The 12,421-nt window shown below is 45.3% G+C and overlaps 1 protein-coding gene across 1 annotated transcript in view; it reads left to right on the forward strand.

Moving 5' to 3' along the window:
* Nucleotides 1-12,421, forward strand: part of LOC126174742 (arylsulfatase B-like) — a 147,161-nt gene that overhangs the window by 26,989 nt on the left and 107,751 nt on the right. Inside the window, exon 2 of the mRNA XM_049921062.1 lies at nt 2,315-2,474. Within this exon, the coding sequence (XP_049777019.1) occupies nt 2,315-2,474 (160 nt within the window). The remainder of the gene's footprint in view (nt 1-2,314; nt 2,475-12,421) is intronic.

A 12,421-nucleotide genomic window follows, 5' to 3' on the forward strand; every position in this document is an offset into this window, starting at 1 on the left:
ATGCTATTTACACTCCTGGAAATTGAAGTAAGAACACCGTGAATTCATTGTCCCAGGAAGGGGAAACATTATTGACACATTCCTGGGGTCAGATACATCACATGATCACACTGACAGAACCACAGACACATAGACACAGGCAACAGAGCATGCACAATGTCGGCACTAGTACAGTGTATATCCACCTTTCGCAGCAATGCAGGCTGCTATTCTCCCATGGAGACGATCGTAGAGATGCTGGTTGTAGCCCTGTGGAACGGCTTGCCATGCCATTTCCACCTGGCGCCTCAGTTGGACCAGCGTTCGTGCTGGACGTGCAGACCGCGTGAGACGACGCTTCATCCAGTCCCAAACATGCTCAATGGGGGACAGATCCGGAGATCTTGCTGGCCAGGGTAGTTGACTTACACCTTCTAGAGCACGTTGGGTGGCACGGGATACATGCGGACGTGCATTGTCCTGTTGGAACAGCAAGTTCCCTTGCCGGTCTAGGAATGGTAGAACGATGGGTTCGATGACGGTTTGGATGTACCGTGCACTATTCAGTGTCCCCTCGACGATCACCAGTGGTGTACGGCCAGTGTAGGAGATCGCTCCCCACACCATGATGCCGGGTGTTGGCCCTGTGTGCCTCGGTCGTATGCAGTCCTGATTGTGGCGCTCACCTGCACGGCGCCAAACACGCATACGACCATCATTGGCACCAAGGCAGAAGCGACTCTCATCGCTGAAGACGACACGTCTCCATTCGTCCCTCCATTCACGCCTGTCGCGTCACCACTGGAGGCGGCTGCACGATGTTGGGGCGTGAGCGGAAGACGGCCTAACGGTGTGCGGGACCGTAGCCGAGCTTCATGGAGACGGTTGCGAATGGTCCTCGCCGATACCCCAGGAGCAACAGTGTCCCTAATTTGCTGGGAAGTGGCGGTGCGGTCCCCTACGGCACTGCGTAAGATCCTACGGTCTTGGCGTGCATCCGTGCGTCGCTGCGGTCCGGTCCCAGGTCGACGGGCACGTGCACCTTCCGCCGACCACTGGCGACAACATCGATGTACTGTGGAGACCTCACGCCCCACGTGTTGAGCAATTCGGTGGTACGTCCACCCGGCCTCCCGCATGCCCACTATACGCCCTCCCTCAAAGTCCGTCAACTGCACATACGGTTCACGTCCACGCTGTCGCGGCATGCTACCAGTGTTAAAGACTGCGATGGAGCTCCGTATGCCACGGCAAACTGGCTGACACTGACGGCGGTGGTGGACAAATGCTGCGCAGCTAGCGCCATTCGACGGCCAACACCGCGGTTCCTGGTGTGTCCGCTGTGCCGTGCGTGTGATCATTGCTTGTACAGCCCTCTCGCAGTGTCCGGAGCAAGTATGGTGGGTCTGACACACCGGTGTCAATGTGTTCTTTTTTCCATTTCCAGGAGTGTATTTTACAACCATTTATACATTTTACGCACGTTAAGTCCATATCTCACTGGTCGTGGATCGTCTTATACCTTGAAACAGCAGGTGATCTTACACCATAGACAATTTAGGCTTGTAAGTAAACTAAGTCTCTTTTATGTCTTGTCAATTTCACATGTCCTGGAATACAAATTTGTGTTGGTTTCCAATAGCTTCTATTTCGGAATGTTTTTAACATGTAATTAATTTTTGACAATACTACTACTTAGTTTTGTTTTACTTACTGATTATTTGTGTGTGTTAGAGAAATAATGTAACAGATAAGTTATTAAATGCAGTACTGACAAGATATCCTCTACTGAAACACTTTAATTTCAATAAAATATGACCATGTTGTATCTTGTAAGAATTTCATACAATTGGAAGAACCTTTATTTTCCGGAGTAACAATTGTGATTTCAGAAAGACGTTGCAGTACATAAAAAGTGAATGCCACCATTAAGAATGGAATAAGAATAATATCGTACTTCTGTTACAGGACTGAATAGGAAGATTAAGGTACGAGTACAACAATCACACATGTTGGATCTCTTTTCAGTTTGGTTCCCACGCGAACAACATTGACAACTTTTTTCTCGTTCCGAAAATGAGCACATCGACTGTTCAGTAACAGGTCAACAGCGTTAAAGACGATCGTTACTGTATTCGAGTAACTATCGGTTTTCTTTCTAATTTGACGCTTGTATGAGTACGCTCTAGTTTTCGAAAGATTATCTAATAATAATTATTTATGCTTTCAGCTACCATGGTGAATATTGGTAGCTACGTACCGAGTATGCACACATGTTATCAGTGCTTTGAAACTTGTGTGTGAGGAATGCAAATGTGTTTCATAAAAATTCCAGGGTTGGAACGACGTGAGCTTCCACGGCTCTGACCAGATACCTACCCCGAACATCGACGCATTGGCCTACCATGGGGTCATCCTCAACCAGCACTACGTGCAGGCCATCTGCACGCCTTCCAGGGCAGCACTCATGACGTCCAGGTACCCAGTCCGCATAGGTATGTCCAGCACTCAACTAAATGAGAGGTTTTTTCTTACTTTGTTGTCCTTATTGTCTTCCGTCTACAGACATGTTTTATGCACCTCTCCACGCTACTCCATCTGCTGACCTCTTCATCTCTGCGTAACCTCTGCCGCATGCATACATTTGACCTGCTTACTGTATTCATATTTAGGTATCCCCCCCCCCCCATGCTTCCCTACAACCACGCTTCCCTACATTACCAGACTGATTATTTCTTGATGTCTCAGGATGCGTCCAACTAACCAGTCCCTCCTTTTAGCCAAGCTGTGCCATATTTTCTCTCCTGCCCTTTCATTCAATACCTCTGCGATCTGTAAAATCTTAGCATTCGTTTGTAGAACTCAATTTCAGTGGCCTCTCTTGTTTCATGAACTTTCTATCGCCCATAGTTCATTTCTGTACAAGGCTGCGCTTAAGACAAATACCTTCAGAAATGGCTTCCAAACATTTAAATTTACATTCAGTGTTACCTAATGTACTGGCCTAAGTTGTCGCCAGCACACCTGTCGATAAAGATGTAGCATCAAGATCGATAGTATATGAAGATGGTATCTGTTCAGCTGTGCAGAATGAAATAATAATTAAATTAAGACCCTAAGCTGCCGACGAGAGTTAACATACATCAACGGCGACAGTTGAAAATGTGTGCCCCGACCGGGATTCGAACTCGGGATCTCCTGCTTACATGTCAGACGCTTTATCCATCTTTTTTTTTAGTTTCTTCTTGTTTTTTGCTTTATTTTTTCTTTTTTTCTTTTGTTTTTATTTTTTTTAATGACGCTCTATCCATCTTTTCTTCTACATTGTCCAAGTTATGACAAATAGTGGCTAAATAGAAATTAATTAAGTAAAGGAAATGAATAAAATTGAAAATGTCCAAATGAAAATGACAGGACGACATCGCTGATAGTACAAATACAAAAGAAACATGCTCCTCTAGCAATGAAATGAAATTCAAGTCGGAGGCGACATCTGATCACCACCCTACGGTCGATAGAGCACTAGAGCCATCTGTCGACCCGTTCTCCAGACGGTGGCCTAAGACTGGGTCGTCTTCTCGAAGATAACCAAGTTTCCCGTAAGTGTTATCGGTCTCTGTCTTGGCTTACTTTGTCTCATCTCTCACCTGTCATACCCCATCTGGTCAGCAGGTTGGTAAATGTCCGCCGCAGATAATTAGCGAAGTCTTGCCTATATTTCTTATTCTGTTGCAGCTTCGCGTGTCCATCCAAGAGAAAATGCCAAAAATCCATTTTGTTCTTTTCCCATTCGTTGTAGACGTAGCCCACAGCCATTCCCAGTACCCATGTCACTGCATTTGTTTTATTGATCGGAAAATAAGATTCTTGGTGGAAAAAGGAGTGTGTCCGACGTAATTGTGCGAGGAAAAGGAACGCCAATATCTGTCGTGCCAAGTGCCACAACGGAGCCGCCTCACTACATGCTAAACGATGGTCATCCGTGTCCACTGTTCCACAGCTTAAACACAATGGAGTGTCTGCCAAATGAATCGCATGTCGCCGTTGGTTCGCTGCAAACTTCCTATTTACCACCACATACCATGTATATGGTACCGACGTTGGGAGGTAAACGTTCCGTATAACGTATCCACAGGACATATGGCCTGTAATTGAAGAAGTGTCATGATGATCTCTCCATTGGCAAAAGATCCCGGAATAGTCCCCCATTCGGATCTCCGGGAGGGGACTGCCAAGAGGGAGGTTACCATGAGAAAAAGATTGAATAATCTACGAAAGGATAACGTTCTACGAGTCGGAGCGTGGAATGTCAGAAGCTTGAACGTAGTAGGGAAACTAGAAAATCTGAAAAGGGAAATGTAAAGGCTCAATCTAGATATAGTAGGGGTCAGTGAAGTGAAGCGGAAGGAAGAGAAGGATTTCTGGTCAGATGAGTATCGGGTAATATCAACAGCAGCAGAAAATGGTATAACAGGTGTAGGATTCGTTATGAATAGGAAGGTAGGGCAAAGGGTGTGTTACTGTGAACAGTTCAGTGACCAGGTTGTTCTAATCAGAATCGACAGCAGACCAACACCGACAACGATAGTTCAGGTATACATGCCGACGTCGCAAGCTGAAGATGAACAGATAGAGAAAGTGTATGAGGATATTGAAAGGGTAATGCAGTATGTAAAGGGGGACGAAAATCTAATAGTCATGGGCTACTGGAATGCAGTTGTAGGGGAAGGAGTAGAATAAAAGGTTACAGGAGAATATGGGCTTGGGACAAGGAATGAAAGAGGAAAAAGACTAATTGAGTTCTGCAACAGGTTTCAGCTAGTAATAGCGAATACCCTGTTCAAGAATCACAAGAGGAGGAGGCATACTTGGAAAAGGCCGGGAGATACGGGATGATTTCAATTAGATTAATCCTGGTCAGACAGAGATTCCGAAATCAGATACTGGATTGTAAGGCGTACCCAGGAGCAGATATAGACTCAGATCACAATATAGTAGTGATGAAGAGTAGGCTGAAGATCAAGACATTAGTCAGGAAGAATCAATACGCAAAGAAGTGGGATACGGAAGTACTAAGGAACGACGAGATACGTTTGAAGTTCTCTAACGCTATAGATACAGCAATAAGGAATAGCGCAGTAGGCAGTACAGTTGAAGAGGAATGGACATCTCTAAAAAGGGCCATCACAGAAGTTGGGAAGGAAAACACAGGTACAAAGAAGGTAGCTGCGAAGAAACCATGGGTTACAGAAGAAATACTGCAGTTGATTGAAGAAAGGAGGAAGTACAAACATGTTCCGGGAAAATCAGGAATACAGTAATACAAGTCGCTGAGGAACGATATAAATAGGAAGTGCAGGGAAGCTAAGACGAAATGGCTGCAGGACAAATGTGAAGACATCGAGAAAGAAATGATTGTCGGAAGGACAGACTCAGCATACAGGAAAGTCAAAACAACCTTTGCTGACATTAAAAGCAACGGTGGTAAGATTAAGAGTGCAACGGGAATTCCACTGTTAAATGCAGAAGAGAGAGCAGATAGGTGGAAAGAATACATTGAAAGCCTCTATGAGGGTGAAGATTTGTCTGATGTGATGGAAGAAGAAACAGGAGTCGATTTAGAAGAGATAGGGGATCCAGTATTAGAATCGGAATTTAATAGAGCTTTGGAGGACTTACGGTCAAATAAGGCACAAGGGATAGATAACATTCCATCAAAATTTCTAAAATCATTGGGGGAAGTGGCAACAAAACGACTATTCACGTTGGTGTGTAGAATATGAGTCTGGCGATATACCATCTGACTTTCGGAAAAGCATCATCCACACAATTCCGAAGACGGCAAGAGCTGACAAGTGCGAGAATTATCGCACAATCAGCTTAACAGCTCATGCATCGAAGCTGCTTACAAGAATAATATACAGAAGAATGGAAAAGAAAATTAATTGAGAGTGCGCTAGGTGACGATCAGTTTGGCTTTAGGAAAAGTAAAGGGACGAGAGAAGCAATTCTGACGTTACGGCTAATAATGGAAGCAAGGCTAAAGAAAAATCAAGACACTTTCATAGGATTTGTCGACCTGGAAAAAGCGTTCGACAATATAAAATGGTGCAAGCTGTTCGAGATTCTGAAAAAAGTAGGGCTACGCTATAGGGAGAAGCGGGTCATATACAATATGTACAGCAACCAAGAGGGAATAATAAGAGTGGACGATGAAGAACGAAGTGCTCGTATTAAGAAGGGTGTAAGACAAGGCTGTAGCCTTTCGCCCTTACTCTTCAATCTGTACATCGAGGAAGCAATGATGGAAATAAAAGAAAGGTTCAGGAGTGGAATTAAAATACAAGGTGAAAGGATATCAATAATACGATTCGCTGATGACATTGCTATCCTGAGTGAAAGTGAAGAAGAATTAAATGATCTGCTGAGCGGAATGAACAGTCTAATCAGTACACAGTGTGGTTTGAGAGTAAATAGGAGGAAGACGAAGGTAATGAGAAGTAGTAGAAATGAGAACAGCGAGAAATTTAACATCAGGATTGATGGTCACGAAGTCAATGGAGTTAAGGAATTCTGCTACCTAGGCAGTAAAATAACCAATGACGGACGGAGCAAAGAGGGCTTCAAAAGCAGACTCGCTATGGCAAAAAAGGCATTTCCGTCCAAGAAAAGTCTACTAATATCAAATACCGGCCTTAATTTGAGGAAGAAATTTCTGAGGATGTACGTCTGGAGTACAGCTTTGTATGCTAGTGAAACATGGACTGTGGGAACACCGGAACAGAAGAGAATCGAAGCATTTGAGATGTGGTGCTATAGACGAATGTTGAAAATTAGGTAGACTGGTAAGGTAAGGAATGAGGAGGTTCTACGCAGAATCGGAGAGGAAAGGAATATGTGGAAAACACTGATAAGGAGAAGGGACAGGATGATAGGACATCTGCTAAGACATGAGGGAATGACTTCCATGGTACTAGAGGGAGCTGTAGAGGGCAAAAACTGTAGGGGAAGACAGAGATTGGAATACGTCAAGCAAATAATTGAGGACGTAGGTAGCAAGTGCTACTCTGAGATGAAGAGCTTAGCACAGGAAAGGAATTCGTGGCGGGCCGCATCAAGCCAGTCAGTAGACTGATGACCAAAAAAAAAAAATATGTCGCCAGTTCTTGTCTGGGTACTTCTTTTCCAGGGAATTCCTGGGGCACCATCGCAGTAATATTTGGTACACATCTCGCATCGTCCGTAGTCATGTTGTTGGGAGGGCTTCTCTGACTAAGCTCCGAAAAGAATGACTTGAAATGTGACATCTTCGGTGAATGGCTCACATTGACGGGGGGCACCATTGAAGTGGGAGCCAGTGCATCGGCCAACGCACCCGAGATACTGCGAAATTGACCAGCCCACTGTCGAAAAACCGTACAGACGAATAACGCCCTTGCCTTTTCTTATACGTTCTGCAGACCAAGTCCACCCTCTCCAGGTGATAGCGTAAGCGTTGTGTATTGGATCTTAAACAGTTGTCCCATATTCACGTAAGTTCCGAAAGTTTCTTGTATCCGCGTTGCCATTGTGCACGATAAAGGCAGGACATGCGCTACGTGTGTTTCGGTGCTAGGTGCACGTTAACGTAGGCGACGCTCTAGATCATATCCAACGCTCTTAATTTTTGTAACAGCACCATTGTCCGCAGGAGCTTCAATGTGCGTCGGTAGTTATTCGCTGCTGTTCGCTGCACATCTGAGAGGAATGTGACACTTAAATATTTTATGGTGTTAACTAGCATGAGCGGACCTTCCTCCCGCGGTCGTAATCCTCGATCGTCATTCATGCAGTGTGACTTCTATGGATTACGCACGGGTCCCGCCGAAACGGCACTCGCTCCAGCCGGCTTCGGAGACCATATAGGCAGGGTTCCAACGCCATCGCATACAAAAATGCGAAAGGAGGCAACCTTGACGAACTGACCGTGAAGTGACAATGTAGTCATTGCCCCGCCCATTCACTGGGACCCTGGATCGCACGCCGTGTACCAGTCGCATTATCACTAGAATGATTCCTACATAGAAGAACATGCTACTGCCTTTAGTATCCTATTTTCTGACCTAATTAATTTTGCATCACCTCATTTAATTCGATTACATTACATTTCCCTTGTCTTAGTATTACGAGGTGCATTCAAGTTCTAAGGCCTCCGATTTTTTTTCTCCGGACTGGAAAGAGATAGAAACATGCGCATTGTTTTAAAATGAGGCCGTGTTCATTGTCAATACGTCCCAGAGAAGGCAGAACCGTACAGCAGATGGAATTTTACCGCCAGCGGCGAGAATGAGAACTGTTTTAAATACTTAAAACGCCGACGTTTTCCTTACTTGAACAGAGTGCAATCATTCGTTTTCTGAATTTGCGTGGTGTGAAACCAATTGAAATTCATCGACAGTTGAAGGAGACATGTGGTCATGGAGTTATGGATGTGTCAAAAGTGCGTTCGTGGGTGCGACAGTTTAATGAAGGCAGAACATTGTGTGACAACAAACCGAAACGTCCTCGGGCTCGCACAAGTCGGTCTGACGACATGATCGAAAAAGTGGAGAGAATTGTTTTTTGGGGGATCGCCGAATGACTGTTCAACAACTCGCCTCCAGAGTTGGCATTTCTGCGCACACAATCCTGCATGACGACCTGAAAATGCGGAAAGTGTCATCCAGGTGGGTGACACGAATGCTGACGGATGACCACATGGCTGCCCGTGTGGCATGTTGCCAAGAAAAGTTGACGCGCATGAACGACAGCATGAATGGGACTTTCTTTTCGTTGGTTGTGGCAATGGATGAGACATGGATGCCATTTTTCAATCCAGAAACAAAGCACCAGTCAGCTCAATGGAAGCACACAGATTCACCGCCACCAAAAAAATTTCAGGTAACCGCCAGTGCCGAAAAAATGATGGTGTCCATGTTCTGGGACAGCGAGGGCATAATCCTTACCCATTGCGTGCCAAAGGGCGCTACGGTAACAGGTGCATCCTACGAAAATGTTTTGAAGAACAAATTCCTTCCTGCACTGCAACAAAAACGTCTGGGAAGGGCTGCGTGTGTGGTGTTTCACCAAGACAACGCACCCGCACATCGAGTTAACGTTACGCAACACTTTCTTCGTGATAACAACTTTGAAGTGATTCCTCATGCTCCCTACTCACCTGACCTGGCTCCTAGTGTCTTTTGGCTTTTTCCAACAATGAAAGACACTCTCCGTGGCCGCACATTCACCAGCCGTGCTGTTATTGCCTCAGCGATTTTCCAGTGTTCCCAACAGACTCCTAAAGAAGCCTTCGCCGCTGCCATGGAATCATGGCGTCAGCGTTGTGAAAAATATGTACGTCTGCAGGGCGATTACGTCGAGAAGTAACGCCAGTTTCATCGATTTGGGGTGAGTAGTTAATTAGAAAAAAAATCGGAGGCCTTAGAACTTGAATGCACTTCGTAGATGTATTTAACTTCAAATCTTTCTCCAAGACACTGACATTTCGTAACAACTTCTATTGGTTTTCCTTTGGAGTCTGTGAATGAATTACAATGCCACAGACAAACCCCAGAAGAAATCTTCTCCCTGACATTTAATTCATTACACAAATTTGTCCTTGGTTTCCTTTACTGATTGCTCACTGTACAGAGTGAATAACATTGGGCCTCGGAAAGCCCAACGGTAGCGTCCGAACCCCGGGTCATGCTCAGTCGGCAGTCGTCACTGGACGCGGGTGTGGAGCAGCATGTCGTCAAGACACTGCTATCCCGGCCTTTGTAAGCTTTCGTGTCCAGGACCGCTACTTCTCAGTCACGTAGCTCCTTAATTTGCCTCACAAGAGCTGAGTGTACTCTGCTCGCCAACAAAGCTCGGCAGAACTGGACAGTAAGCGACCCCAGTGCTAGCAAAGCCCGACAGCTCTTAACTTCGGTGATCTGACGGGAACCTGTGTTACCATTACGGCAAGGCAGTCGGTACACTATGCCAGTAACATTGTCATATACTCCTTAAAATGACGACCCCGTGAAAGGTCGGTATAAGGCCAAGAAAAAGGAGAAGAAGGTTAATTTCAACTGCTAGTAGCCATTTTTGTTTTTCAGCAATTTTCAAATGGACACGTCCTTGAGTACATGTCACACGACAGCAGAACAATACAGTGAATGTGTGCTGATAACTGAAATTTTTACCAGACCGGGATTCGATCCGGATTTCCAGTTTATTACAACAGACGCCTTAGATATTTGTCATATCTCAACTGCTGAAAACATACGAAATGATTGAGACTACCATTTTGATGAGCCAGAGATCCGGTTTCAGATCACAGTCCGGCAGAGATTCTCAATTCTCATTGTGTACTCTTTACATAGTAGCTTTCTCAATACATTTCAACGACTGGAAATGAAATCATTTCATATCATTGTACCGCCATCCGTTTAATCTCCATTTACCTACTCGTTTAATTTCAATGCGTTTAGTGAATTTTATCCATAAAACGATTGGAGCATTTACTCCTGGGGCAAGTCACTGACCACAGAACATGTTCTCATTGTTAATGGTGGGTGAGAACAGGAAATATGCTCAAACATGCAAGATTCATGCTTGCAGCTGTATTTACAATGCACAATTAGAGCCAGTACACACACCATCAGATTATTAGACTTGTTGCTCTAACGAAGTAGGCGAGTGTCAGCAATACTTCTCGTGGTCTTATCGTGGCGTGTTTATCTTCTGCCGTTAGGTCAGACGATAGAAATGCCACTTGCACTCTTAGAGTAGCAGATTCACGGTGACCAACTTTAAACAGAACTTGATTAATTTTCACACACATTTATTAAAATAATAACAAGCATAAACCTTACGTAACTTGATTCTGGATGCTATTTACGATTGACACTCTGAAGTTTCTTTGGTCTTGGTACGTTAATCTTATTCTCACATATCTCTGATACTTGACAAAGTGTCTATACATTTCTCTTCATTGCTATGTACAGGAATATGATAATCTTATTAGGTGCAGACTGAAACTTGACTAATGGTACAGACTAATGCAGACTCGTACAGATTGGTGCAGACAAATGCCGACTGACTAATCGGAGGTCTGTACACTCCTTATAACACCTCATGCGTTCAGGTATCACTGCGCGAGTGTGATCCATGAGGATAAAAGGTTCTACATTAGCAGCAATCTTATTGGTTGCGTTACATATTAATATGCGGATCGGCGGAAGCAGAATTTGGTCCGTCTCTAAGGCAGCGCCATCTCGTAGTGCAGAGACGGACGAGCGCTGCGCATGTGCAGTTGTCCTTAGCGGGGCACGCTATAGTCAGAAAGTTGTGTACGCGCTGACTACGCGGAACTTTGTACACAACAACGCCGATTATGTTATACGTCGCTGTATTTCGTACAGTGGTACTTGTATGGGTCTCATACGAAATAGTAACGGTCTTACCCAGTGTGCAAACGGCCCAGATAAAGTTAGACAGACACGTGGACCTATGCAGGTCTCTTGCGGTAGTTCAGCGACTCAGTATTAGGTCTTCCAGTGGCTCCACAACCACGACCTGGTTGCCGAGGCAATGGCGGCTAGCGAGGCGGGTACGTGAGACGTGCAGAAACAACGGCTGCCTTGTTGTGTTGCTATCCAACCGACAAGACTGATGATAGCAGCAGCCAAGCTTTGGATTGTCGTCTGCTGTGTAGGCTTCCGCCGCAACGCCTCCCACTTCTTTCAACATCCCGACATCTCGACTATCATCTTGGTGCTTCAGCTAATGGCCAAGAGCCGAACTGAGGTCTTTCGAGCCTCGAGCCGCAGGGTGAAGAAACGCCAGCCTCCACTCACCAGCCGCCAGTCTGTTTACCACTGGGCAACATCGCTGACCACAGCTGGACTGAATGTTGGCCTGCTCCATTCACTGCTGCGAGAGCTGAGGTGCTGGTGTTACACACAGCATTGCGAAGCAGCTTGCAATATGCGGCTGAGTAAGGCCGCTCATCACAGACTCGAGTGAGTCCTACACTAGTGTAACAAGAAAATCATTGAACTGTACCATCCACCATTGGCTGCGTGGCATGTTCTGTACCTACACTGCACTTCTACCAGACAACCTCACGCTCAGACATATCTATACTATTTCAAGTCAAAAACGTCCAATACTGGATAAAGGAAACATTGTTCTATACACGTAAAAAGCATTATTGCGTGATGGGCTTCAGACTGGCCTTCGCAAACAAATAAATGATATGTGGCCAGCCACCGGTGTAATTCTGCGACCAGGTACTGCTGTAGTGCTGTTGGAGCTCGCCGTTCTGCCATCACTGGTTGACTGGTTGGTACGTTGTGTTACATTGTCCTGTAGTCTTTGCTGCAATACCAAACTGATGAAGTTACGCAATAAGAAGAACTTATCAGACAGCTAC

The sequence above is a fragment of the Schistocerca cancellata genome, chromosome 3 (assembly GCF_023864275.1).
Source record: "Schistocerca cancellata isolate TAMUIC-IGC-003103 chromosome 3, iqSchCanc2.1, whole genome shotgun sequence".
NCBI lineage: Eukaryota > Metazoa > Arthropoda > Insecta > Orthoptera > Acrididae > Schistocerca > Schistocerca cancellata.